This window comes from Anabas testudineus, chromosome 8 (assembly GCF_900324465.2).
Source record: "Anabas testudineus chromosome 8, fAnaTes1.2, whole genome shotgun sequence".
In the NCBI taxonomy this organism is placed as follows: domain Eukaryota; kingdom Metazoa; phylum Chordata; class Actinopteri; order Anabantiformes; family Anabantidae; genus Anabas; species Anabas testudineus.
In genome coordinates, this window is record NC_046617.1 from 1427014 (window position 1) to 1453246 (window position 26233).

General features: G+C 40.7%; 1 protein-coding gene across 2 annotated transcripts; it reads left to right on the forward strand.

The window, feature by feature from the left end:
* Positions 1–25457, forward strand: abcc1 (ATP-binding cassette, sub-family C (CFTR/MRP), member 1). Of its 2 annotated transcripts, none has more exons than XM_026347963.1 (31): positions 1–48; positions 4084–4260; positions 4435–4563; positions 4738–4875; positions 5189–5314; positions 7175–7236; positions 8453–8584; positions 9081–9308; positions 9508–9685; positions 9945–10106; positions 10299–10391; positions 10558–10761; positions 10990–11136; positions 11828–11915; positions 12265–12334; positions 12558–12684; positions 13590–13766; positions 13959–14126; positions 14381–14555; positions 14702–14762; positions 15199–15328; positions 15429–15636; positions 16759–17069; positions 17199–17398; positions 17490–17616; positions 17753–17854; positions 18484–18630; positions 18825–18983; positions 21267–21433; positions 22360–22554; positions 22737–25457. In XM_026347963.1, exons 1-31 carry the CDS (start codon positions 1–3, stop codon positions 22843–22845), a joined length of 4545 nt encoding a protein of 1514 aa, XP_026203748.1. In that variant the 3' UTR covers positions 22846–25457. The 2 variants fall into 2 exon arrangements, with proteins under 2 accessions (XP_026203748.1, XP_026203759.1); XM_026347974.1 differs by having other exon boundaries at positions 15202–15328.
* The last annotated feature ends 776 nt before the right edge of the window (positions 25458–26233 follow it).

Sequence of the window (26233 nt, forward strand, 5' to 3'; positions counted from 1 at the left end):
ATGGGGTTTGACAGGTTCTGTAGTGTGGATGGGTCCGATCCATTTTGGGTGAGTTTAACCGCGACCTTCGTGGTTTTATCTTTCTCCTAAAAGTAGGTTCACTTGTTGTCAGTGGCTACCTTGCGTAAACCGGCGCACGCTAATTCCCACGCTCTACCGCCGGTAAACCGACACAGCAGGTAACTCTGGTTTCAACGTTACGTTTTACTGTAACGCAGCTCGCAGCAGTCAGTGTTCCCAATAATTAATACCACAGCTCAGAGAACGATAGAGCGCCTCTGTGATGCTGCTGCTTAGTGTTGAGAGCTGTGTCTCCTCTCCATGACCCGGTAACATTCAGTACACAGGAGAGGATCACACAGAGCAGAGTCTCCGTGGACTCACTGTACGGTAACGTTAGGGACGGTGTCAAAACAAACTGCTGTCTCTGTACAGTGTGTCTGCTGGGCAGGTGCTGAGGCTGATAAGAACACTGATAATGGATCAATAACACTGGATTGATCCAGACAGGTTGAGCAACTATTTGACTAGAAAAATAACATAAATGACGTCAAACTGAAAGACTAAAGAGATTAGAAAGTTGACATCCAGTATATTATTTACATTCAATATATTTTGAGTAGTGAATTGGCAGACTGATAAATTGTTAAAGCAGAACTGCTGGGGATATAGTAATGACATTTAAATAGTTTGATCTTTAGTGGATGGAGAGAGTTGTGTTGTCATTCAAATGTCGTCATTTGAATATGTGTACAGCAGGTGAAGCCCAGCAAGTGTTGTGTTGAGGTTTTTTCTATGTGTGTGTTTTAGTGTATGTGTAATTATTATCTATTGCCTTCTCTAAGGCCCCTTTATTTAAAGGCCGGTTTGCTCTAAAATCCCCCGTCAAGCTTATTTTCAAAACCTGTCTGTGTCCAAATCTTTTGGCCTTTGGTGTCAGGGTAAGAACCCTCCACTTGAGCTGTGAGTGACATCACAGATTTGCATGGGTGAAGTTAGTTCTCAAGCCTTGGGAGTAGGCAGAGCTAACTGGTTTGAGATAGGGCTAGGGTTGGGATCATAACACACAACTGAGTTAGATTTGAAGTGAGTTCAAATTAAAATAGGGAACCAGACGTCACTTCCCTCAGAATCTGCACCAATTCAAAGATGGTGTCCTGTCCCTCGATTGAAAAGGGCTCACATGAATTAAATAAGACTTATGTTTTTTTTAGATTTGCTCACTGCACATTGCAGAGAATCTTGCTAACTCTAAATATGATTACTGATATTGTTTGTAGTTTAAGGTTTCCTTTAAACTGTTTAACAGGTGTCTTTTTATCATTATAATTTTTATTTAAACTCTTTGATCTCAGGAAAACACTACTTGAATTTCAACACAGTGATTTCACTATAAACAACATCTGCAACCAAGACTAGGGGATTCTCTGACGTGTTTACATGTATATACTGTCATTTATATCTCTGTTACATAATATTGGGTTACACATAAACACTCCACACTGTGAACAAACCATTTTTTATGTTTCTCTTTGCAAGAGCTTCTCTAAGAAATGACTGGCAGAACCCAGTGAAGTGAAACGCGTTTGTTGTGAGGAGACACAACAGGAATAGTAGCATTCCTAAAATACAGAATGTAAACACTTTCAGTCATTGTCAGGATGTGGGTAAAAGTACCACTGTAACAGTGTTACAGTATGTATGCTAGTAATTATCCTTGGTAAAAAGGTGTATGATAAAGGTATTAAAGTAAATCAGTAAGTAACATTAAAAACTGTAACCACTCATGTTATTGTGTTATTATCATGTTATTATTACTCCTCACACACACAGTAGTCATATTGATATTTTCAAATAGTTATGAAAGCTCCAGATGATTAGTTTTACATCCAAAATACCGTAGTTAATATTGTGTAATATTAATATTACATAATAAATTGTGTTTTGCCAATACAATAAAATGGAAAGATGGATGTGTTGCTTACATAGTTACTACTACAGTTAATGACAAAAGCTTGCATAGACACAACGTGAATTAGCACAGGTTTGTACCCCTGAGCTTGCTCCTAACACAACCCTGCCCAGATTGTCAGGATTGGGATTGGCGCTCTGACTGCGCTGGCTTGTGCAACAAGGCAACAGCTGGGGTTTATTTTAGTCAACTTGGGGGCTCAGCGTCGGTTGCAGAGACACTTCAACATGCGGCCAGGGGCGTCAGGCATCAAACTGCCAACCCTGTGGCCAACCGTTGCTGCCTGTTGAACAAGTAATAATCTGGTTATACTTTAACAGATTAGTATCTGCTAAAGTAAAGCAGATCAGATTAGTCTAAATAAATAGTGACGTTGAAAAAAAAAAAGCTCTGTTTATAACTGTTTATAAAATATTAATGCACCAGTGCTGCAAGCTACACTAACAGGTTAAAATGACAAACGTCTTTACCGCCAGCCGTTACTATTGTCACTACATTAATTCTGTGTTAGTTCAACTGTCTCTGTAACTGGTAACAGTAAGCTGTTTCGCTTACTGGTTCAAAGTTGTTTGTATGAGAAGATGTTCCACTCTGTAACACCACCTCTTATCCTCCTGTGCGAAAGAAAAAACATTCCAAATGTATTTTTCCAGGCTGTAGCTTCTGTAAAACATAGTTTGTCTGTCAGTGTTACTTTATTAACTCAACTGTGCAGTAGGGTGTAAGATCAGCATTTTACAAGGATGAGTGGGTCAGTTCTAGCACATGTGAAACCTACTCCTGGCTTTTATTGTTTAGGTCAAGTTTCATATCAATGAATAATGTCAGTTCACCAGCAAGTGCAAAGATCAAAGTTCTGCTGATGCTACACTCTTGTTCACTCGTGTCAAGTTGGATCAACAGCAGCACGCTAGAATCAGCTGAAACAAGACCAACAAACCACTAAATATATTTATGCAGACTGTCTGACATTAACCACTGAAGGCTCTGGTTCAGCGCCTCAGAGCTAACGTTATTATAGATTTAAAGTCAGTAGGTTCATGCTGACAGTGAGGCTGGGGCAGCCTTGAGAGGAAAACTGAGCTGTATTCATTCTGAGGGGAATATTTCAGGGCTTTTACACTGTACAAAAAACTGACTGGAGCGGATACACAAAAGAAATAGCTGAAGACTTAATTACACAAGTGTTACATAAAATTGTCATAGCTAAAAAATGTAAGTCTGAACCAAACCATGGATTTAGAGAATTGTTCCAGCCCTAATTTTTGTCATCTTCAAACTTTGGGACTTTAGTTCTGTCTAACATGGACACCCAACATCACAACAGTATACAGACGTGGAAGGAAACTCTCTCTTTAGTTTTCCATGTTCAGTGTGGTACACACTTTGATACCAAACAGCACAGTGGCCACTTTTCACCCTTTAAAAAGGCAGACTGACTGATTACAAGTTTGAAGACACATGTTAAGCTAATTACAGGACACACTTTAGTTTAAAATGTCACTATGGTCAAATGATTTAACATATTTTATAGGGGTACCATCCTATTTGTCCAGACCAGTTTCATTAGTTTGTTTGTTTTTTTTTTTACTTCTGTTGAACCACAACCCAAAAGCAGTGTCTGATTTTAATGAGCTAATTTTTAGTAAATGTTTATTTATTATTACTTTTATCAGTTTCAAGTTATTTCAGTGATCTTTATGGATTTTTCTCTTTTTAATGGATGGGTACCAACAATTTTGTCCACTTCTGTATAAATGGAACAAACTCACAACAGGCATAGTATGACCTCTTTAAAGGTTACCATGGTGATAATAACTGCTTAATTAGAATTTAGATGGGGATTAAGCTGAGAAACACCTTTCATTACTCATAGACTGTAATTGTTTGAGTACTGCTGTGTGTCTGAAAGTGTTTTCTGACCAAAGTGGCTGTAACAGAGGCCACATCCTAAAGGTTATTTACTTTTCCACTCATCTTTTCAGGTTCGGAAATCTCAGTCTTTGTGGGAACTACAGTTTTCAGCTGTAGGCAGTTACTTTCCACAACACCTCAGTGGCTTTGTTTATCTGTTTTGGCTTGATTGTCTTCTTATCTCTTGCCTCTGCCAGGATTGGAACCATACCTGGTACACTCCAAGCCCAGACTTTACACAGTGTTTCCACAACACTGTGCTGGTTTGGCTACCATGCCTCTACCTCTGGATATGTGCCCCCATCTACCTCATCTACCTCCGCAGCCACAACCAGGGCTACATATGCATGAGTCTCCTCAACAAAGCTAAAACTGTGAGTCCTTCTAATCGTATTGTTAATTGTGTTTTCCCAGCTCTCTCCATGTTAATCTGAACAACTGTGATTGGTTCCACACTACTTAACATATGGAGATGACGTCTAACGTTTTCAGACTGTTAGTGAATGAAGCATGATACAAAAAGCTGTGAGCTGTTCCTCTCCCTGCAGGCTGTTAGCCTTCTACTGTGGATCATCTGCTGGGCAGATGTTTTTTATTCTTTCTGGGAAAGAAGTCATGGGAGCAGTGTCCCTGCACCAGTCCTACTGGTCAGCCCAACTCTGCTGGGCCTCACCATGGTGAGAGTTAATGAATTCTCCTGAAGATGAAATAGATATTTCTGCTGATAGTTTGAACCTTTTTCATAAATACATACTGGCTTTCTCCCTTGAAGTGTGTATTTTTTTTCAAGTAATATTTGCATGTTCTGTATAATGTGTGTGTGTGTGTGTGGGGGGGGGTGTGTTTTCCAGTTGCTGGCCACCTTCATAGTCCAATACGAACGGATGAAAGGGGTTCAGTCATCTGGAGTTATGCTGATTTACTGGCTGCTGGCAACGCTGTGTGCGATTGTCACCTTTAGGTCCAAGATCCTCCAGGCCCTGGACCAGGTCAGTTTTTGAATGAGACTTTATTACTTAACTAAATTTGGTCTAATAAAGTCATTATTACATGCGTAGATAATTCACTGCAGTTTTTTGTATTTACAGGACAGACTAATAACACCCTGACTAATTCACAGGAATAAAATTGATTAGACTCACTTCATGGTTGCCTGTACTTTGCTAATGGGATTGTGTAGATGTAGAAAGTTGCAGGCTAGTTAGTGAATTTCGGAAAAGATGATGATGTTGCTCTGACCCAACTGTGTCTGACACCACAAGGCTCTGTTGGTCAAAAGCTTTCCCTGTTGTTTTATTGTAGCTGTCGACGGTGTGTGTCTGGAGATACACCACATTCTTTATCTACTTCACTCTGCTGCTGATTGCACTGTTCCTGTCCTGCCTGCCAGACCGCCCGCCCCTCTTCTCGCAAGCTGTTAAAGACCCGGTGAGAGTAGCACAAACTGAAAATCTTTCTTTCTGTGGGGTTTCTTTTTGTCTCTTATTTGTGTTGAGAGGTTATATATCCCTTTCACTGATGATTACGTCTCATCATACCAGTTCTGCAAACACATGTGGAGCCTTCTAATGTGGGTGGTATCAGTGGGACTCACCTCCCGTTGTAGAGCAGAGGTCTTTTTTATGCTGAATATATGGTTCACGGAACACTGAAATAAAACAGACAAATGTTTACACTGTGGTAGCTAGAGCACACTGCAGAGATAGCACAAGTACACAAGTGTACTTCACTACAAGTACAAGCCCCACTTAAAATTCTTCAGGTTGAAGTAGTGAGTATATGCTCTAAAATCTACAGTACATCTGTACTGTACAGTATTAATGACACATGTACAACACTGAGAAATAGATTGCTCTGGGCATTAATCTGAGTAAATATTTACTGTATTTTACACACAAAGTACAAGAACCTCACAACTATACGTAAGTACTTGAATACATGTACTCATTCCACCTTTATCTGCTGCCTATTTCTTAACTTCATAGTCTGGGTTAAGATTATGTTTGATATTCATTGTAATACTGCAGCAAAACCGAAAACCTCTCTGTAATAAACCAACAGGGGAAAAAAAGATTCTCAAGAGAAAATTATATTTGGATTTGTGTTTCACTGTAGAACAGGTATGTCTAATCCTGGTCATCGGGGGCCACTGCCATGTTTAAACTTCTAACCATCCCTGCACTTACTGTTTCTGATTGGCTGAACACACCTGATCCAAGAAATCAGCAGTGGGTAAGACAGGGACTCTAGGAAAACAAGCAGGACAGTGGCTCTCAGGGACCAGGATTGGCCACCCCGGCTGTAGAAACTGGAAATCTCTGTGCAGCAGCTTTCTGTTTGCTGTGCTACAATAAGAAGGGCCCATTGCCACAGCTGACGTGCCTTTTATTAAAGTTACCTCTGTTGTGTGTAAATGTGTGCACCCCTGCTCTCTTAATAAAGGTAAACATTCATAGATTCTTAAATGTATCTATAACTTTATGTAGAACTGAATTAGCTAACTAATCCCTTATCTTAACATTATATGAATGTTGATGATTTCGTCATAGTAAAGAGACAGAAATCAGGTTTATAAAGTTGTTCTCTTTTCAAATCCATTCAGTAATTCCAGTGAACATTCTTTAATTCTTATCAATGAATTCAACCAGCTTAATGCCCAGAAAAAATATTTTTGTAGTGCAGTACTTAAAGTACCTTATGAGCATGTTTTAGTACTTAAATTTAAAGAATATGACGTAGTCCGAATGAATGGGATTTATAGCCTCAGTGTTATTCAAGTGAACAGTCAGAGAGTGGAAAAGCCCAATCTTGCATCGCTCTGTGCACATATGTTACTAAAATACTCAAATAATGTAAGTTGTTATATGTTACTAACAGTTCAGAGAAAAATGCTTTCATACTACAGTACATTTAATAGACGGCTTTAGTTACTAGTTACTTTTTGCAGATACAGCCTCCTAATAAATACTGATGTGTTATTACAGATGAACCAGTTGTCAGTATATAAAGGCCTGCTGCTGTTTTTGTTTTTGTTCACCATGTCTCAGGAGTAAAGCTAGTTTTTTCTTTGTACTGGTACTAGTATGGTCAATGAAACTTAAGAAGAATACTTCTACTTGAGTAAAATAAATGTACTTCTACCTTTATTACTGAGTTAATGTAGATCTGCCACCACTGCTTATATACAGTATAATCTTTGTGCACTTTCCACATAGTTCTGGGATTAATATCTCAGCAGGCGAAACATGATCTGGGTGTTTTAGGTGACAGCAATGTTTGTGTCTACAGAACCCCTGCCCTGAGCATGGAGCTTCTTTCCTCTCCAAAATAACCTTCTGGTGGATCTCCAGGTGAGCATGTGTCTGTGGTGAGGACGAGTCTAATGAGGCTTAGGCCCCACAGAGTTTAGAATCTGTACTTGAGGTTTCCTTTCCATTCAGTTGTCTCAGTTCTTTTTTGGGAAGATTAAAATAAATGCACCAAATACATTACACCTGTGAGGAGGATTAACTGAACTCACTGAAATTTGTTTTGACAATAAAATTTTTTTGTTGCCAGATGCTATTGAAGTTCTGAACCTTTTGGGTGGGGCATTGCTAATGAATTGCAAGCTCCAAGCAGTGTCCTCTGCTGCAGTGCAGCAAGTAGTCCATGTCCAGGGAATTCAGGCCCCAAAACATAGTACTACAGCCTTATATTAACTAAAGATAACTAAGGCACAACAGAAACTGTGGACTTTATCCCCCATCACTTCTACTGACAACAAGTTGGAAAAGGATTGTTAATGGCCAGCGTGTAGACAGGAGCAGGTACAATTACAACAAGCAAAGTCTACGTTATTGTTGTAGGTCACTTCTTTCATGGATGACAACTCAACAGTATAATTTAATCAAAACTGTTTAGGAAGCCATTATACGTATATATAACCTTTCAGTACAGTCAGGAGAGTAGCAGTCCTCCAAAGAAATCTGTTTAGTAGCTTGTTTATGGTTTGTGGGTTTTACCCACTGTGTCCCACAGTGTCATGTTACATCTGTTGTTAAAAGATCACATACCTGAACCGATATCTGATCTCTACAAATTTTCTTTGGTGAAAGTAGAAATGTACAAAAGATTTTAGAAAGCTTTTTTACATCTGTACGTTAGAACATTGTTGTGCAGGTTCTTTATGTCCTCCTAATTACATGTATTAGCTTCTCTTGCTCTAGTTTTAGTTTTAGGTTTTCCAAAGAACGCGTGAAAATCTACAAGTAAAAATAAGAGTGAAGATGAGCCAACTGATTTCTGCCCTGTTTCCCTACAAAAAAGTGTAAAGCACAAAGTTTGTATACGTGTTAAAATATGACAGAGAAGTGTACATTGCTGACGGAGGCCTGTGGTTTGGTGTCTAAATCACATGACTGATCATCACATCACAAAAGCATTTGTGCCCTCTGGCCTTCTGAAATAGTTTTCTTTTTGCCAGTCACAGGCCTTCATGTTTTACTTGTGTCTCTACACCTATGTGGACCTTGTGCTGTATCTACGGATACACATCTCATGCTCCCCTCTCTTTTTTTCTGCCAGAATGATGGTGATAGGCTACAAGCGCCCCCTGGAGGAGAAGGATCTGTGGTCTCTGAACCTTGATGACCGCTCCCAGAATGTCGTACCACAGCTGGTGCATCGCTGGAACACAGAGTGCCAGAAGGTTAAAAGGTCAGGAACTTGGTAGAGCAGGGAATGACTACTACAATAAAATTGTACAGACAAACAGACTGGAAATCACAGGATTAAACACTTTTTTCACATAAGATTGTATCATCTCTCTAAGCTGTTGTTTTGTTCTGCCTGTTGAAATTCAATTTACTTTATTTATATAGTGCCAAATAACAACAGAAGCCATCTCAAGGCACTTTGCAGTGTTTAAGGTTTAAGACCTTAAAAAATATAACTGTATACAGAATTATATAGAAAACACACCAACCCCACTTGGGCAAGCACTAGGCCACCTAGAGTGGGAAAAAATCCTATCTAGGTCAAAATCTAGAAGAAGATTGGAAACAGAGTTCATGATGGACATCAGGTCTTAAATGATTGGGAAGCAGCTACATGAAATGTAGCATTTTCACGTAAACATCTGGATTTTTTGTGGATGACACACAGTAACACCTTTCTGACTCTCTAACTATTTCATTTTTTATTTCTATTCCAGGACTGAGGAGAAAACCTTGTACTCCCCCAGACAGGATCGTCAGCGTGAGACCAAACAGGGCCCAGCTGTTGAAGAGTCTGAAATTTTGCTTACAAAAACCCAGCAGAAGGCAAAAGAGCCCTCCTTGTTCTGGGTGCTTTGCCTGACATTTGGGCCCTACTTCCTCATCTCCTGCCTCTATAAGTTCATCCAGGACATCCTCATGTTTGTTGGGCCTGAGATCCTCAGGTGTGAAGCTCAAACATATAGAGTTTTTTACACTATATCAAACTTTACGTATAGTAACAAAGTAAAAGTTTAAATGCAGTGTTACATTCCAGGGTCAGGGGCATAGCAAGGAGGCAAGTTGAACAACAGATAAACAACAGTTTATTGAAATTTTTATACTGGCTTGGTGTGGTGACTCTCTGACCTTAAATCCGTCCAGGCTGCTGATCTCTTTTGTCAACAACTCCAACGCCCCCTCCTGGCATGGTTTCTTCTACACTGCTCTGCTCTTTGTCTGTACCTGTGTGCAGTCGCTCGTCCTCCAGAGGTACTTTCACGTTTGCTTCGTCACAGGCATGCGTCTGCGCACCGCCATCATTGGAGCTGTCTACAGGAAGGTACAGGCACATTAAACTGCTACCTTATTACACTCAAACAGTGTCAGTTCAGTAATTATAGCGAAATCACTGACTAAATAAGAGGAAATGACCCTAGTTATTTGATTAATTTAGCCATCATGAGATTCTGGTAACATGAGAACTACCACTAACATGAAACCCTCTTTAATTGATGTTTTTAATATTCTCCTGGTCAGTTGTTTGCGTGCTTAGTGTGCAAATCTCCAGTTGGACTCTAACCTTTGTAAGGACATTTCAGGCCTTGGTTATAAGCAGCGCAGCACGCCGCACCTCCACTGTGGGAGAGATTGTCAACTTGATGTCAGTGGACGCTCAGCGCTTCATGGACCTTATCACTTACATCAACATGATATGGTCTGCCCCTCTGCAGGTGGTGCTGGCCCTCTACTTTCTTTGGCAGGTAGGATAACATAGCTATACATTCAATGTTATGAATTACAGTCTCAAACCCACACAAACACACATTTTTGGGGCTGTGTGGAAATCTCATTCTGAATGGCTGATGCTACACTTTTTGTATACCACTTGAATTCATTCTGAAAGTCTTAAAGCTTAATGGGTTTTTATTATGCTGTTACCTTTTGCTGAGCAGAACCTGGGTGCGTCTGTGCTAGCTGGAGTGGCTGTGATGATTCTGTTGGTTCCTGTTAATGCAGTCATCGCCATGAAAACCAAATCCTACCAGGTGGGAATTTACTAGGCAAACACTGTCACACAAATCTTAACTTCTGTCTCTTAAAGCCATACACAGCTTCATGACAATGTGCACTCATACCCATACTTATTGGAAGCACTGAGGATTCATAGTTGCGGCGATGTGTGACTTGTATTTGTTTCTTTACGTCGAGTAGGTGGCTCAGATGAAGAGTAAGGACAATCGCATCAAGCTGATGAATGAGATGCTGAATGGCATCAAAGTGCTGAAGCTGTATGCCTGGGAGCTGGCCTTCAAGGACAAGGTGGCGGGCATCCGTGAGAGTGAGCTGCAGGTCCTGAAAAAGGCTGCTTACTTAGGTGCAGTGTCCACCTTCACCTGGGTCTGTGCACCTTTCCTGGTGAGTCCTGCAGTAAGGGATAGACATACACCCACAATATATAGTTCATGTGCACCGTTTCTTTCAAAATGACAAAGATCTCATCCTCCAGGTTTAGCATCATGTTGTTGTTTAGCTAATCATCAAGATGATGAATTGACAACATCACAAGTATCTAGAAATAAAATGGTGTCACATTCAGATGTTTCTCTCTGTTACCTTTCACCCCCACCCTGGGTCACTGTACAGGTTGCCCTGTCAACTTTTGCTGTCTACGTGCTGGTCGACGAACATAATGTTCTAGATGCTGAGAAGGCGTTTGTGTCACTGGCGCTCTTCAACATCCTCCGTTTTCCTCTCAACATGCTGCCAATGGTCATCAGTAGTATGGTGCAGGTTGGTGTACCCCCACCCACATGCTCAGCACTGAGCTGTCACACATAGCTGTCTCCATAGCTTCGCTGAAAAGTGATGCCTCTTGTGTTAGGTTTTAATATAGTATGACATAAGGTGTAGAAGAAGTGCAGTCCTGGTCCTGGGTAAAGAAGTTAACTGTTAACAAGTTGAAAAGCCTCCGCCTCACATACAGCGAAGACCTTCAGCAACATTTCCTGGCTAGCTGTCACAGAGGTTGGCTCTTCAGGTTACCTAGCATGTAGTGGAGATCTAGGACAAGAAGTCAGAATTTCACCAAGGAGCCATCTCACCAGTGTAATTACATTTATTTGTCCAATTTTAGAGAAATTATTCTGTAGTTTCTGCCTCAACATGAATACAGAGAAGGATGATGGACTTTAAATAAATGCCTCCGACCCCTTGTATGGGTTTGGCTAAGTACTGACTAATGGAATGTCAAAATGAAGAAGAAGGAATTGAACAGATTATGGACCAGAAGGAGACATGACTGAATAATGTTCAGCCAGCAACACTTGAAGGCTATCTCACCATCAGATTATGTTTAATTATTATTTCTGCTCTCTACTTTGTGTTTTTGTACTTTTTGTACCTCAGTGACTAAATGAATTTGTCATGTGAGCCTCTCACTCCTGGCCTTTGTGGGTTCTCTTCTCTCTGCGTCTGTCTTCAGGCCAGCGTGTCTCTGAAGCGTCTGAGAGTGTTTCTATCACACGAGGAGCTGCAGGAAGACAGTGTGGAGCACAAAGTGATAGCAGGCTGTGAGTCTCTGTTTTTCAGAATCTGGCTTTGTGTGTGTGTGAGCATTCATATTCATAAAGATTTAAACAGTGACACAATTTTCATCATTCTGGTTCTATATGCCACTACAGGATTTGAAATGAAGTGTGTATTAAATGTAGTCTGCTAGTTTTAGTTTAGGACTTTGGTTGTAAACAATAGATAAATCTTACTGGAATAACAACATTTTTATTTGTTGACTCCTAATTTTAGTAGCTCATAACTCCACTGTCTTGGAGTACCAAGCCAAATGATGTAAATATTGTTGTCCAAATATATGTGCACCTGGCTGTATGTTGATTTCACATACAGTAAATTTCTCTCTCCTAGCTCCATACAGTATCTCCATAATGGATGGGGTTTTCTGCTGGTCCAGAAGTGAGTCACCTGCACTCAAGAGGTCAGTTTCATCTTAAACTTACTCACATAAATAAAAAATTAGTTTACAAGTTTACAAAAATAGGAATCCCTTATAGAAATTTTGGTACAAGTGATGGAGAAAAAAATCCATCATCCCTGTATTATGTTTTTTTATTTTTTATTATTTATTTATGTCTGTGTGTGCGTGTGTGTGTGTGTGTGTGTGCGTGTGTGTGTGCTTGTGCGTGTGTGTTTGCCTGCAGGCTAAATGTGTGCATTCCAGAAGGATCACTGGTGGCTGTGGTGGGACATGTGGGTTCAGGAAAGTCCTCATTGCTGTCTGCCCTGCTCGGAGAGATGGACAAGCTAGAAGGAACTGTGGCTATTAAGGTGGCTGCTCATGCTCACTCACCACAGCACACCAAAATCTCTGTTGGCACAGATCTTGGTAGACTGTTACTGTGTTATAGTTACAGTTTAGCCGACAGAGTACTGTTAAATTAGGATCAGAATTTTCATTTTTATATTCATTTTTATTTTATATATTAGTTTATATTGGCAGAGGAAGGAGGTAATCCCTTTTTGTGAACGTGATATCTCAGGAACAGCTCAAGGAAATTCCTTTAAAATTGTCCATTTGGATTCAAGGATGAATTGATTAGATTTTGATAGTCAAAGGACCTCATGCCCATGCCATTTTTGTGAAAAAGACATTTCAAGAACACCTGGGGGGCATTTTGTTACACCTGAACAAACATCAACTTGGACTAATAATAATAATTATTATTATTATGATTATTATAATATATTAATATTATTAATCCAAAATTCTTTGTGGACAGGCAGATGCATTTTTAAGTACGAAGGGTTTGGGGTTCAGTGTCTTGTTCAGGGACAGTTTGGCATGTGGCCAGGAATTGGGAAGAACCCAGAATTGAGCCACCAACCTTAGATTATTATACGACTGCCCTGCCAATTGATCCATGGTCGCCCTTATGGATGATCTCATTACAATATGAGTCTGGGTAGACATGCATGTAAACTTTGTTGGCATACATGTAAACTGCAACTTTAATTGTTGGCAGAGGCATACAACTGGTTGTCTTTGTTTTCAACCTAGTAGCGTGGATAATTCTGTCTAAAACTGCATAGAATATTTCACACTGTACTTTGGAAACGATAATCTGTGTGAGTGTTTTTGCTGCAGAGCATGACATGCTCTGTCTGACTGCTCATAATCAACTACAGAATTCCATCAAGTGGGTGTTTATGTGCTGGTGTGTGTTGCCCTGCAGGGTTCGGTTGCTTATGTTCCCCAGCAGGCCTGGATCCAGAATTCCACTCTTAAAGGCAACATAATATTTGGTCAAGAGAGGAAAGAGGCCTGGTATCAGCATGTGGTGGAAGCATGTGCCCTTCAGCCTGACCTGGAGATCCTTCCTGCTGGAGATGAGACAGAGATTGGAGAGAAGGTATCAACTGACAAACAAGATGTAGAATGCTTCACTGTGACATCAGTGTGTCTTTTTAAGATTTTAGTTTTTCATACCTTCCCACTTTATCACCTGGATTATGTTGTTTAGTCTCTCTGAACGTTTTTAAATAGAAGGCCCATCAGTCTTCAGATCTTTGTACATATGTTTCTGCGCATCTCTTACTTACAGGGAGTGAATCTGTCCGGAGGTCAGAAGCAGAGGGTGAGCCTGGCTAGGGCGGTCTACTGTGACCGAGCCATCTATCTGCTGGATGACCCACTGTCTGCAGTTGATGCTCATGTAGGAAAACACATCTTTGATCAGGTCATTGGCCCACAGGGACTGCTGAAGGACAAGGTGTGTGTTTTTCCATCTTAACCAACCTACAGCAAATCATATTTTCACTGTGCTGCCTGTTGTTAATTATGCACACTGGGAGATGCTCAGTGGCTGTTGGAGCTATTTAGAACAAACAGTTTTGTGAGGACTGTTCCAAACATCTCACCTGATGCATTACCACCATTCTCCTTTTTGACCGAATATCCTTGCATAGTGTTTTGTACTTTAGGTCATTGTTGACAGTCCCACTAAATGCTTGTGACTATGTGCAGACACGTGTGCTGGTGACCCATGGGCTTAGCTACCTTCCTCAAGCTGACCTGATCCTGGTCATGGTGGAGGGGGAGATCACCGAGATGGGGTCTTACCAGCAGCTCATGGCCACGGAAGGAGCCTTCTCTGAGTTTCTGCGAACTTATGCTGCTGTTGACCAGACTCAGAACAATGGTAAGAAACACTGCAGTGTGTACTCTACCACAATAACTGTACTTATATACATCTTGACTGTTGGGTGAGAATTCAAATATACAGCAGTTAAAAATGTTGTTGTTGGAGAGATGAAAATTAATATCCTGGTGCTTTTCTTCGTTTAGAATCTGTGGCCAAGAGTGGAACCAAAGGACTGGAGAATGGCAGCGCAACCGCTCTTGCTGAGTTGAGTGAAACTGGACACACACAGTGCCTGTTTAGGTCTGCAAATAGGATTAGGAAACATGAAGAACAATACAGAATGGGCTGCATGCTAGAACATTGTTGTATTCTTGTCCTAATCATCTCCAGTTTTGTTTTTTCAAGACTGGGTGTCACTGAAGTCCTTTAACTTCATAAATCTGTTTGTTTCAGCCTGATGAAACACGTACACACATTTGGATAGTGACACAGTTTGCATCATTCAGACAGACTCAATGTCATGATGTGATTGAAGCGTTGACTGTCAGCTGTTAAGTTAGGGTTTGGTTGAAAATATTGGATGATGGTGAACAACAGAGCCAAAATGATTTTTAAAAAAAAAAGGTTTTCACTGTCCAAATGTCTGTATGTGTAAATGTCCATCTGACTGTATGTATCTTTGTGTTTTTTCACTTGTCAGCAGCAGTTCAGCCATCAACAGTGTGTCCAAACTGTCCCAGACAGGCAAGGAGGACAAGGACCTTAGCCAGAAGGCCAAGAACCCTGGTGTGGGCAAGCTGACGGAGGCAGACAAGGCCAGCACAGGACAGGTAGGTAGAAGCTTGACATCGTCAACCACATCCCAGCACACAATTCATCATTGTTTGTCAAACCACAGCCTGATCCCTGCTGGTTTCCTTTCCCCCTCAGGTGAAGCTGTCTGTGTTTTGGGCCTATCTGAAAGCCATCGGAGTGCTTCTGTCTTTCATCAGTCTGCTGCTGTTCATCACTCATCATGGGCTTTCCCTCTTCTCCAACTACTGGCTTAGCCTGTGGACTGATGACCCTGTGATTAACGGCACTCAGCCGACCAGAATGATGAGGCTAGGAGTGTATGGTGCTCTCGGCTTTTCACAGGGTGAGGAGGTGGGTGTGGGTGGGAGAAAGAAGCAGTTAGGCTATACAGACAGAACACTAGAACAAAATTACAGCTTCACCCAGCAAAATGCAGATGTTGTTATTTTATCAGTCACACCTACATTGAACTACTATCCACTCATTCTAACAAGATGCTAAATGAAAAAACTGAAATCTGAAAAATTATCAACTGTGTTGTTGGTGTTTCCTTGTCCATATCTATAGTAGCTGTTTTTACATAAATTATCATTGCTCAGGTGAGCCAAGAAGTGAAAGTACAGCTTATTCTTGTCTGTTAATCACCTCTGATGACACTTCTTCAAGCAGAAATAGTTACACAGGTGATGTAGAGCAACCTTGGCCCTCAACTAACACAAACTATGTGTTAGTGCTGGTTCAGAGTTGGTTCAAGTTGCAAGTTCTAAGAACTAGTTTGCTTTTCCACAGGCTAGAGCCTCCACATTGTCTCAGTGAAATTGTTGCTGGGGTTCAAACATGATTGCTCCAATACATTTGCTGTGATCACTATGGACCGAGAGTAGTTGGCTACCTATCATTAACTATGCTGGTATCTGTCACACTGCAGTTACACTAATGTACTAAATGATCCATTGATCTTTATAACAAAATGTAGTTGGTACATTAAACCAGTTCCCAGCAGCACCTGATGGAAGCAGTTCTTCATTCTAACCAGCAAAGAGTCAGCGCTACTATGGAACCAGTTTTCCTGTTTGTTTTTGTTCTTGCTGTCAACACATAAATACATTAAGCACTGGCTATAAGCTAGCACCTGAACTGGGAGGAGGACCTCTGCCCTGCCTGACCACTGCTGATTGACTTTACACACCTAATTAAGGTAATCAGAGGCTGGTAGATACCACCCTCATCATAGATGGTATCTTCCAACTTCTGATTGGCTGAACACCTGATCCATGTGAATAGCAGTGGGTAGGGCAGAAATAGTTGGAAATTTAGCAGGGCAGGAGTCTTTGAGGACCAGGTTTAGGAGCCCCTGATGTAGGGTAGGGTTTGTGTGGGACCTCAGAATATGCACGGTTGCATTTGATATTCAAATATCATCTTACCAAATCATCTCACCCTATAAACTCCACTACTCCTGCAGGTGTGGCAGTCTTTGGTTTCTCCCTTTCCATGTCCATTGGAGGCATCCTGGCATCCCGCTACCTTCACCAGTCCATGCTGTATGACGTCCTGCGCTCACCAATGTCGTTTTTTGAGCGAACTCCCAGTGGCAACTTGGTTAACCGCTTTTCCAAAGAGATAGACACAATTGACACTGTCATCCCTCAAATTTTTAAAATGTTTCTGGGCTCTATGTTTAATGTGTTGGGTGCTTGTGTTGTCATCCTGATTGCCACACCACTGGTAGCTGTCGTCATTCCTTTCCTTGGCCTGCTCTACTTCTTTGTGCAGGTGAGTGGGAAATTTTCAGAATGGAAAAACAAATATCTGTTGTGGTAATTTTAGCTGTATCATTTAATTCTGAATTGTAATTGTTAATTGCAGCAAAAAGATGCAGCTCTCTGTCTTCTTTCTGTCCAGAGATTTTATGTGGCATCGTCTCGCCAGCTAAAACGTCTGGAGTCAGTCAGCCGTTCACCCATCTACACCCACTTCAACGAGACTCTGCTGGGCACCTCCGTCATCCGAGCCTTTGGTGAACAAGAGCGCTTCATCTGTAACAGTGACCAGCGGGTGGACCACAACCAGAAGGCTTACTTCCCCAGCATAGTAGCAAATAGGTCAGGCACATTTTTACGAACATAGTTTATAAGGAAGAAAAGATAACAAAACAGTTCTTTAAGGATTCTTTGGATCTCTCCTATCTTGCAGGTGGCTGGCAATTCGCCTGGAGTTTGTAGGAAACTGCATTGTGTCATTTGCTGCTTTGTTTGCTGTCATAGCCAGAGAGAGCCTCAGTCCAGGCATAATGGGCCTGTCTATCTCCTATGCTCTCCAGGTGAACACTGTTACTTGCATCTGTGTTAACTGTTTCAGGTCATATCCTTTTCAGAGGCAGCAAGAAGTGATTTCTATTCTATACAATAGAGGTTTTGTGCTCATCCTTCTTTATGCTGTCTTTGCCCAATGGACAGTTGACTACCTCTCTGACCTGGCTAGTAAGGATGTCCTCAGATATGGAGACCAACATCGTGGCGGTGGAGAAAGTGAAAGAGTACAGCGATACAGAGAAAGAGGTAGAGAAACAAATCTAACAAAACAAAGACAGCTAGAAAGTTTCGCCTGGCACCAGCAGGAAATTGAAATTAACAATGTGTCATGTCACACATGACAAACACTTTCATTTGCTATGAGTTGATATGGGAGGAAATGAGGATAATATAATGTGTGTGATTGTGTGTAGACAATATTTGTCAGCAAATATTTTCCTGACAGCCATGTTCTGGTATCAGCTTGTACAGCCACACTGTGATCTGCTCCAAACCAAACGGGTACAGAGTGTGAGCGTCTCTCCTCTAAGCTTTGAGGGTTTGTGTCAGGTGCTCAATGTGTTAATCATATTCTAGAATGAATAATGGATGTAAACAATTATGATTCAGACTGACTTTTGTCTTTTACATTAAAACAGTGCAAATCGAATAAGTAGACACAAAAGGCTCCAACACAACTGGAGTGAATGTTGGTATCTCCACAATGTAGCATTGTAGAGATACCACCAAGATACACACAATCTGCACTCCAATCAATATGTCTATGACTGTCACATTATGAGCACTTTCACAGTGTGTTCCCTTTTTCATGTATGTTTGTGTGTAAGTGAGAGAAATGTTCACATACTTATTTACATGTGTCTCCTGCCCTCCAGGCAGAGTGGAAACACGAGCCCTCCAGCCTTCCGTCAGGATGGCCCACTGAAGGCCAGATAGAACTTAGAGGCTTCTGTCTGCGGTACCGCCACGATCTGGACCTGGCCATTCGCAACATCAACATCACTATTAGTGGAGGAGAGAAGGTTAGACTATACATCCCTACACTCGAGGCAGTGGTCTACTTAGGCTGCTCTACTTCTCAGTTGTGGTTAAACTATGTCCAGCAGATTGTGTGTACTCTGCATTTGTGTTTGGGAATTAGATCTGTGTCGAAATACTGTGTGGGCGTTCAGTATATTCATGGCCTGTAACATTTGTTACTGTGTCTATTTCTAAGGTGGGAATTGTTGGGCGCACTGGAGCAGGGAAGTCTTCACTAACACTCGGACTGTTCCGGATCATTGAGAGAGCAGAGGGCCACATCTTCATTGATGGGGTGGACATTGCTCAGCTGGGCCTCCATGAGCTCCGCTCCAGAATCACCATCATCCCACAGGTGAGAGGATACTAAAGAACATTAAGTGAAATGATACCTGACTGGTCTCCCAGCTGTGGCAATGCACGCTAGCCAAGGGCACGTCTTGGAAAATGTTATTTATTTAAACACTGCATGAGTTATTTAGGCTCTGTTCAGGATTTTCTAGCTGAAGTAACAACAGCCAAATCCCAACTGAAAGATTCAATTTTTTATAACATCTGTTTTTGACAGGGTCTGGCGTTATTGTGTACATTCATAGCTGGAGCTTTATTTGGTTGAATTTGTAAGACGTGTACATGCAATTGAGTACACTTTGTGTATTGTGTATTTTTATTAACACTAGGTGGAATTTATAAGGTATGGAAAGCATGTCTCTCATCTCATTCTGAATTAATTTCAGTAATTAATTCCTCTAAACCATCAACATGTGTCTTAGATTCCATCCCGACTAGACTCCTCAAGGATGTCTTACCTTTGATCAGCACGTCCATATTAGATCAGATCAATCTGTCTTTACAAATAGGCTACGTACCACAGGCTTTTAAGGTTGCTGTAGTCAAGCCCCTACTCAAAAAGCCTACTCTGGACTCAGGGGTCTTAGCGAATTATAGACCAATATCCAATCTGCCCTTTATCTCTAAAATCCTTGAAAAGATAGTTTCTAAGCAATTGTACGACCACCTACGTAGCAATAACTTGTATGAAGATTTCCAGTCAGGATTTAGAGTACATCATAGTACAGAAACAGCACTGGTAAAGGTCACTAATGATCTTCTACTAGCATCAGACAATGGTCTACTCTCTATACTCATCTTGTTAGATCTTAGTGCTGCATTCGACACTATAGATCACAACATTTTATTACACAGACTGGAACATGTCATTGGAATCAAAGGAACAGCACTAGAGTGGTTTAAATCGTATCTATCGGATAGATTTCAGTTTGTACACGTTAATGATGAGTCTTCCATGCACAGCAAAGTCAGCTATGGAGTTCCACAGGGATCTGTGCTTGGACCGATTCTTTTCACGTTATATATGTCCCCTTTAGGCAATATTATTAGGAAACACTCTATAAATTTCCATTGTTATGCAGATGATACCCAGCTATATTTATCTATGAAACCAGGAGAAACTAATCAATTAGTCAAACTTCAGGAATGCTTAAAAGACATAAAGGCCTGGATGACCTCCAATTTCCTTCTCCTAAATCCGGACAAGACAGAGGTTATACTGTTTGGGCCTAAAAATCTCAGAGACACTATGTCTAAACACATTCTCACCATTGATGACTTAGTTCTGGCCTCAAGTAATACTGTAAGAAACCTCTGAGTTATCTTTGATCAGGATATCTCCTTCACTTCATACATAAAAGAAATCTCTAGAACTGCCTTTTTTCACCTAAGAAACATTGCTAAAATTAGGAGCATCCTGTCCCAAAGTGATGCTGAAAAACTAGTCCATGCATTTGTTACTTCCAGACTGGACTATTGTAATTCATTATTAATAGGATGTCCCAATAACTCATTAAAGAGCCTCCAGTTAATCCAAAATGCTGCAGCCAGAGTTCTGACTGGAATTAGCAAGAGAGATCATATTTCTCCAACGTTAGCTTCTCTCCATTGGCTCCCTGTTAAATCCAGAATTGAATTTAAAATTCTTCTCCTAACTTATAAATCCCTTAATAATCAGGCTCCATCTTATCTTAAAGACCTCATAGTTCCTTATCTTCCAAGCAGAACTCTCCGTTCTCAGACTGCAGGTTTACTTGTGGTTCCTAGAGTTTCCAAATGTAGAATGGGAGGCAGAGCCTTTAGCTACCAAGCCCCTCTCCTGTGGAACCAGCTCCCAGTTCAGGTTCGGGAGGCAGACACCGTCTCTACATTTAAGACTAGACTTAAAACTTTCCTTTTTATAAAGCTTATAGTTAGAGATGGATCAGGTGACTCTGAACCATCTCTTAGTTATGCTGATATAGGTTATTCTGCTGGGGGACCTCTACTGATAAACTGAGCTCCTCTCCTCTCTCCTTTCTCCTGTATCAATGCAAATGCCACCATTGCATGTCATTAACTTTGTGTCTTCTCTCTCTTTTAGTTGTGTTTCCTCCTCTCTGTCTCCCTCTCTCTGTACTTTTCTGCAGGTATCCTCGGCCTGGAGCTGTACATCTCCAGAATCCAGTTCATCTGCCCAATGTTCTTGATGCTTGTTGTTGTCTTTATTGCCTGCTGTTCTTTTCTCTCTTCTCTTTCCACTCTTAAGCTTCGGTCTCATGACATAATGTACTGTCTCCCCCCCTAGGACCCAGTTGTGTTCTCAGGCTCTCTGAGGATGAACCTGGATCCTTTTGACAGCTATTCTGATGACGAGGTATGGAGGGCTCTGGAGTTTTCCCACCTTAAGAACTTTGTATCCAGCCTACCTGACAAACTCAACCATGAGTGTAGTGAAGGAGGAGAAAACCTCAGGTAAAACTGCTTTATAAACAGCCGTGCAAACAAGTGCTCTCACTCTCTCTCTTTAAAATGAACACTGTTCTTACTCACTTATATCTATTGCTGTTGCTTCTCCTCAGTATTCTTTGCTGAGCCTGAGTCAGTCTCAGTGAAGACCTCATACACAAATGTTTTCATAGTAAAGGCCCTCTTGCACTGTCTCCCATCTTCCATTCCTAGTGCACTGCAATGTGAGCGAAAGTAGTGTCGTTAATGTTGATGATGTTTGTGTGTTACATGATATACATGATTCAAACATTCTGTTATTGCATTAGTACATATTGGTATAAGAAATGCACTAATGGAAAGGTTGACAGTTGATGTCATCCTTTTAATTTCTTTTTCAAAATTCAAACAAATCTAGATAACAACCTGAATCATTCTCACTGTTGAGCTCAGGATCATCAAAAGACTGGAAGATCTTTAAAAACAACTGTGGTGAATGATAGATGAAGTTATTCCCTCATGAAGAAAAATTCTATTTAACAAATCAAGAAGATCTCTATACCAGGATAAATATAGAGGGTTTATAACAAGATTTAAATCATTGCGTAGCGTCAAAAATAAGAAGATTAGATTAATGTTTACTATTTAAAAAGGTTGCTGCAAACCAAAGTTTGTGAAAAGTTGTTAGTCTTCTAACAGAATCTTATAAAAATCATTTACATTCAGTCATTTGGCAGATGCTTTTAAGTAAGGTAAGCCTAAAGAGATCTTGCCTAAGGACCCCTACTGGACGTAGGCCACAGCTGGAATTCGAACCCCGGTCTCCCACATGTAAAGCGGTGATGTTACCATTACACTACTCAGCAGCAAGGACCTAAAGCTGAACCCAAACACACCTTTAGGAACAAGTGAGAACTTGAGCTTATTTAAACACCTGTATATTTCCACTTCAGCGTGGGTCAGCGGCAGCTGCTGTGTCTGGCCAGAGCCCTGCTGAGGAAGACCAAGATCCTGGTTCTAGATGAGGCCACAGCAGCCGTGGACATGGAGACAGACAACCTGATACAGTCCACCATCCGCTCTCAGTTTGAGGATTGTACCATCCTGACAATAGCTCATCGTCTTAACACCATCATGGACTACACCAGGTACTGTACACTACACCAACACACAAAGAAGACAAGAGGGCTTACATAGAAGTGTCTGAGGGAGATTTGAATACTTTAATACTAGTAATAGATGTACTGTAGAGGTAGTAAAGGCAGTACAGGTGGGACTGGTACTTTGTTGTTCTACCATGGGAGTTTAATGAGTATTCTGTCTCCTTCAGGGTCCTGGTGTTGGAAAAGGGAGAGATAGCAGAGTTTGACTCCCCCTCTAATCTCATCAGTCAGAGAGGAGCCTTTTACAAGATGGCCAAAGATGCTGGTCTGGTCTGAAGCAAGAGATCCCTCACTGTGTCCAGCTGCTCCTCTGAGCGCCCCCCAGATCCGGAGGTTCTGGAGTTTCAGATGGAGAGGGAGGAAAAAGTGGGAGCTTGTTAAAGTTTCAAGTGTTTGTATATTGATGAAAACAAAGGTTTTAGTTTGACCAGCTTCCGAAACACCTTGTCCTCATTTAACTACAGTTTTATGCGGCCTGTCCTCGATAATCCTACTTTTAGCCTAGCTCAGATCATGTCCATGTCCCTGGTCCCTCCATCGCCCTTCTCATTCTTCCACCGCCGTTTCTACCCCAGAATCTCCAACAAAGGATGACCCATATATGGCTTTTTTTCAGACAGAGAAATGTACCAAACTTTCTACAAACAGAACTCCTTGCTGTCTGTCTAGTGAACAGTTCACGTCTTGCTGTGGTAACCAGCACTTAGGACAAAAGGACCACTGTCTGTGATTATTAGCAGCAAGTGCTAAGCTGGGGTTGTCAACAGTCATTTTCAGTTTTAGATGGAAAACATGAGCAGTGATTTGAGAGGAAGGTCCTGATGTGGGATTTAAGACGGCACATCTGGACTTTTGATTGTTCCTGCTGTCCTGACAGTAGCAAAGTTTAAAGAAAAAAATTCCTCATGACTGCATGTTCCCAATTATGGGACAGTAACAGTGATCTCTTTAGTATTTTGTTTTTAGAATATATAAGAAATGAGCATACTTTACAGGTTTCTACTAACAGCAAATGATGGAATGGAGCCTGCATACAATTTAAAGAATGCAGCTGGCATTACTGTATATTTTCTTACTCAAAAAAAAAAAAAAGAAAAAAAAAACATCACCAGACTCACCTGAAAACCTAGATGAACTTACTAAGTAGAATGGAACTGGGACACAGCTAAGTTTTAAGCGTTGTAGCCAGCCAAGCTACAGCACAGCACATTTCTTTACGTTTGAGGAGTAGTTCTGCTGAGAGACGAGTGTTCGTCATGTCCCACCCCAGGAAGAGGTAGCCATGTTCCACCTTGACTGGTCAGAAACATTAGTTACACTGGTGATGTCATCTGCCCACAGAGTTGGTGGCCTGTACCAGTCCACATCAATGCGCACAAATCGCAACAAAGCTAGAATTCATAGACTTTGGGAGTCTGTAGGCTTGCTGGCACCTGCAGCACTGGTTTTATTTATTGTGTTTGTGCTCAACAATCAAAACTCAGTTCTGTTCTTCACTGCTCTGTCCTGTCTTGCTGGGCAGATGCAGAAGAACAAAAGAACTCCAATGAGATCACACAGTACTGAATGTGCATAACGTGGTCGTGGATACTTTTCTGCATTATGTTTTATGTACACATTACATATCTGTTGTTTTACAAATGTTCGTATGCCAATGAGAAAAAATATCGGCAACCTAATAAATTACAGCCTGTTAATTACATCATAGTCAGGAATTGTTCCACAGAATCATAGAATCATATTTTCAATAAAACATGGTACTAAAGGAATCTTTACTAGTAAATCCGATTATTTTCTCAGGAATTTTGTTTTCACAGTAAATGGATACAGTGTTGTCATAATAGGGCAGTTTCTCATTAACTATACAAAAATTCAAACTCATTGCTCCACAAGTGTGGCCTAATTATGAAATCATTATATCAAAGTTTCAAACAGTTTCATTTAAATTGTGGAACAACTATGTCATTGGCAGTCTGTGATTTTACTATGTTACCAAAATTATTTCAAAGACTGACTTGAGCTCCTAGAGCAGTTTCTGTATTGTCATTTTTGTGTTAGTGAGTTGCAAGTTGTTCAGTGAAAGCTCTTTAAATGACACATAGATTGAAACTGCAACATTTTTCTGCACATTGTTCGTAATGGGCAATAGTAGCTTTTTTTTTGTACTATAACTGATGTTTAAAAAAATATATTTTTAAGTTAAAATTCAACAACACGTATGTAAACTCTTTAAATGCTAGGTGATCATTTGAAAATGGAGGAATATTAAGGCTGATAAAACCATACATCAATCAGTAGTTTACTGGATGTTCTGTTACAATTACTATCCAAATGTAACACACAGATGTTGTACATGAGCAATTGGAGTTGATGACAGAAGAGAATGTCTAAATGAGGGGAAACTAAAAGAAGAACCCACAATTTGACATTAAAGTTTAGGAATAAAAAAACAGGTTTTTTTCAGTTTAAGCTTCAAGACTCAGATATTCATGTAGACATTTGGTGGTGTGTGCACAGATAGTGGCGTGCTGTGTGCAGGCTTATAGTCACAAATACATTTTCTGCTGCTGGTCAGTGTGGTTTGTTTATGTGACGTTACTGAAACCGTTACCAAGTCTGTCAACGTGGCTCCACATTGTCTCTGCATGTGGAGACTGACAATAGGCTCTGTTCTGTTCCAAAGCAGGTAGGAGCCACTGCCACTGGTAACATGTTCTCTTAGCTGCCCTGCTTTGTTTGTGTCTCAGAATATGACTATAGCCTGTGAATATTGCATTAAGCATCTTTGTGTTACATGTTTATCATAACAGAGTGACTATTTAATGTTTTATGAATGTATTTCTTGGTTTATGTATCACTTTTCAAAATAAAAGCATTTCTTGTCAAAATCCAAGATGTTGACTTTTCTGTTACATTAAACCATTTTTTTTTTAACTTCAGATTATATTTGCTTTAAATACTGTAAGATCCGACCCCCATTGAAGAGAAGAACACAAAGTTGGCAGCTTGAATAATCTACAGTATGGACAAATGTAACATTATGAAAGTATGTAATGTTAAAACCCGTTATTGTTCTTGTTCTGTCAGTGGCTCGTAGTCACACTGATGCCTTTCTTGACTCAGTGCCACTGTGCTTTCTGACTGTTAATGATGTTGTCCGTGCTAACAAATGTTAGCCATAATGCCTTGTAATATATTCAGACTTTACTGTAATGTACATTTAATTTGAAATTGAATTATTTACCTCGGTGTTAAATCACCTATTATTTTAACCACACACTGTAAATGCTCTAGTTTTTCCCATTCTTTCTTGATGCAGGATTTCAGGCAGTCAACAGTTTAGAGTCTCCTTTGTCATATTTTTTTTTGCCTCATAATGCACCAAATGTTTGCAATAGGTGACAGGTCTGGACTGCATCTGGACTCTATTACTATTAAGCCATGCTGTTGGAATATGTACAGAAGGTGATTTGGCTTTGTGTTGTTACAAAGAGCAATGACCATGGGTAGCTCCAGAACCTGTACATATTCAGCACTGATGATGTCCTCAGGTGTAGAAGTTGCTTCTGCTTTGTGTGCTAATGTATCCCCCATATCATCAAGGATTTCAGCTTTTAAACTGTGCACTTAACATCCTAGGTCACTCTCCTTTTTGGCCCAGAAG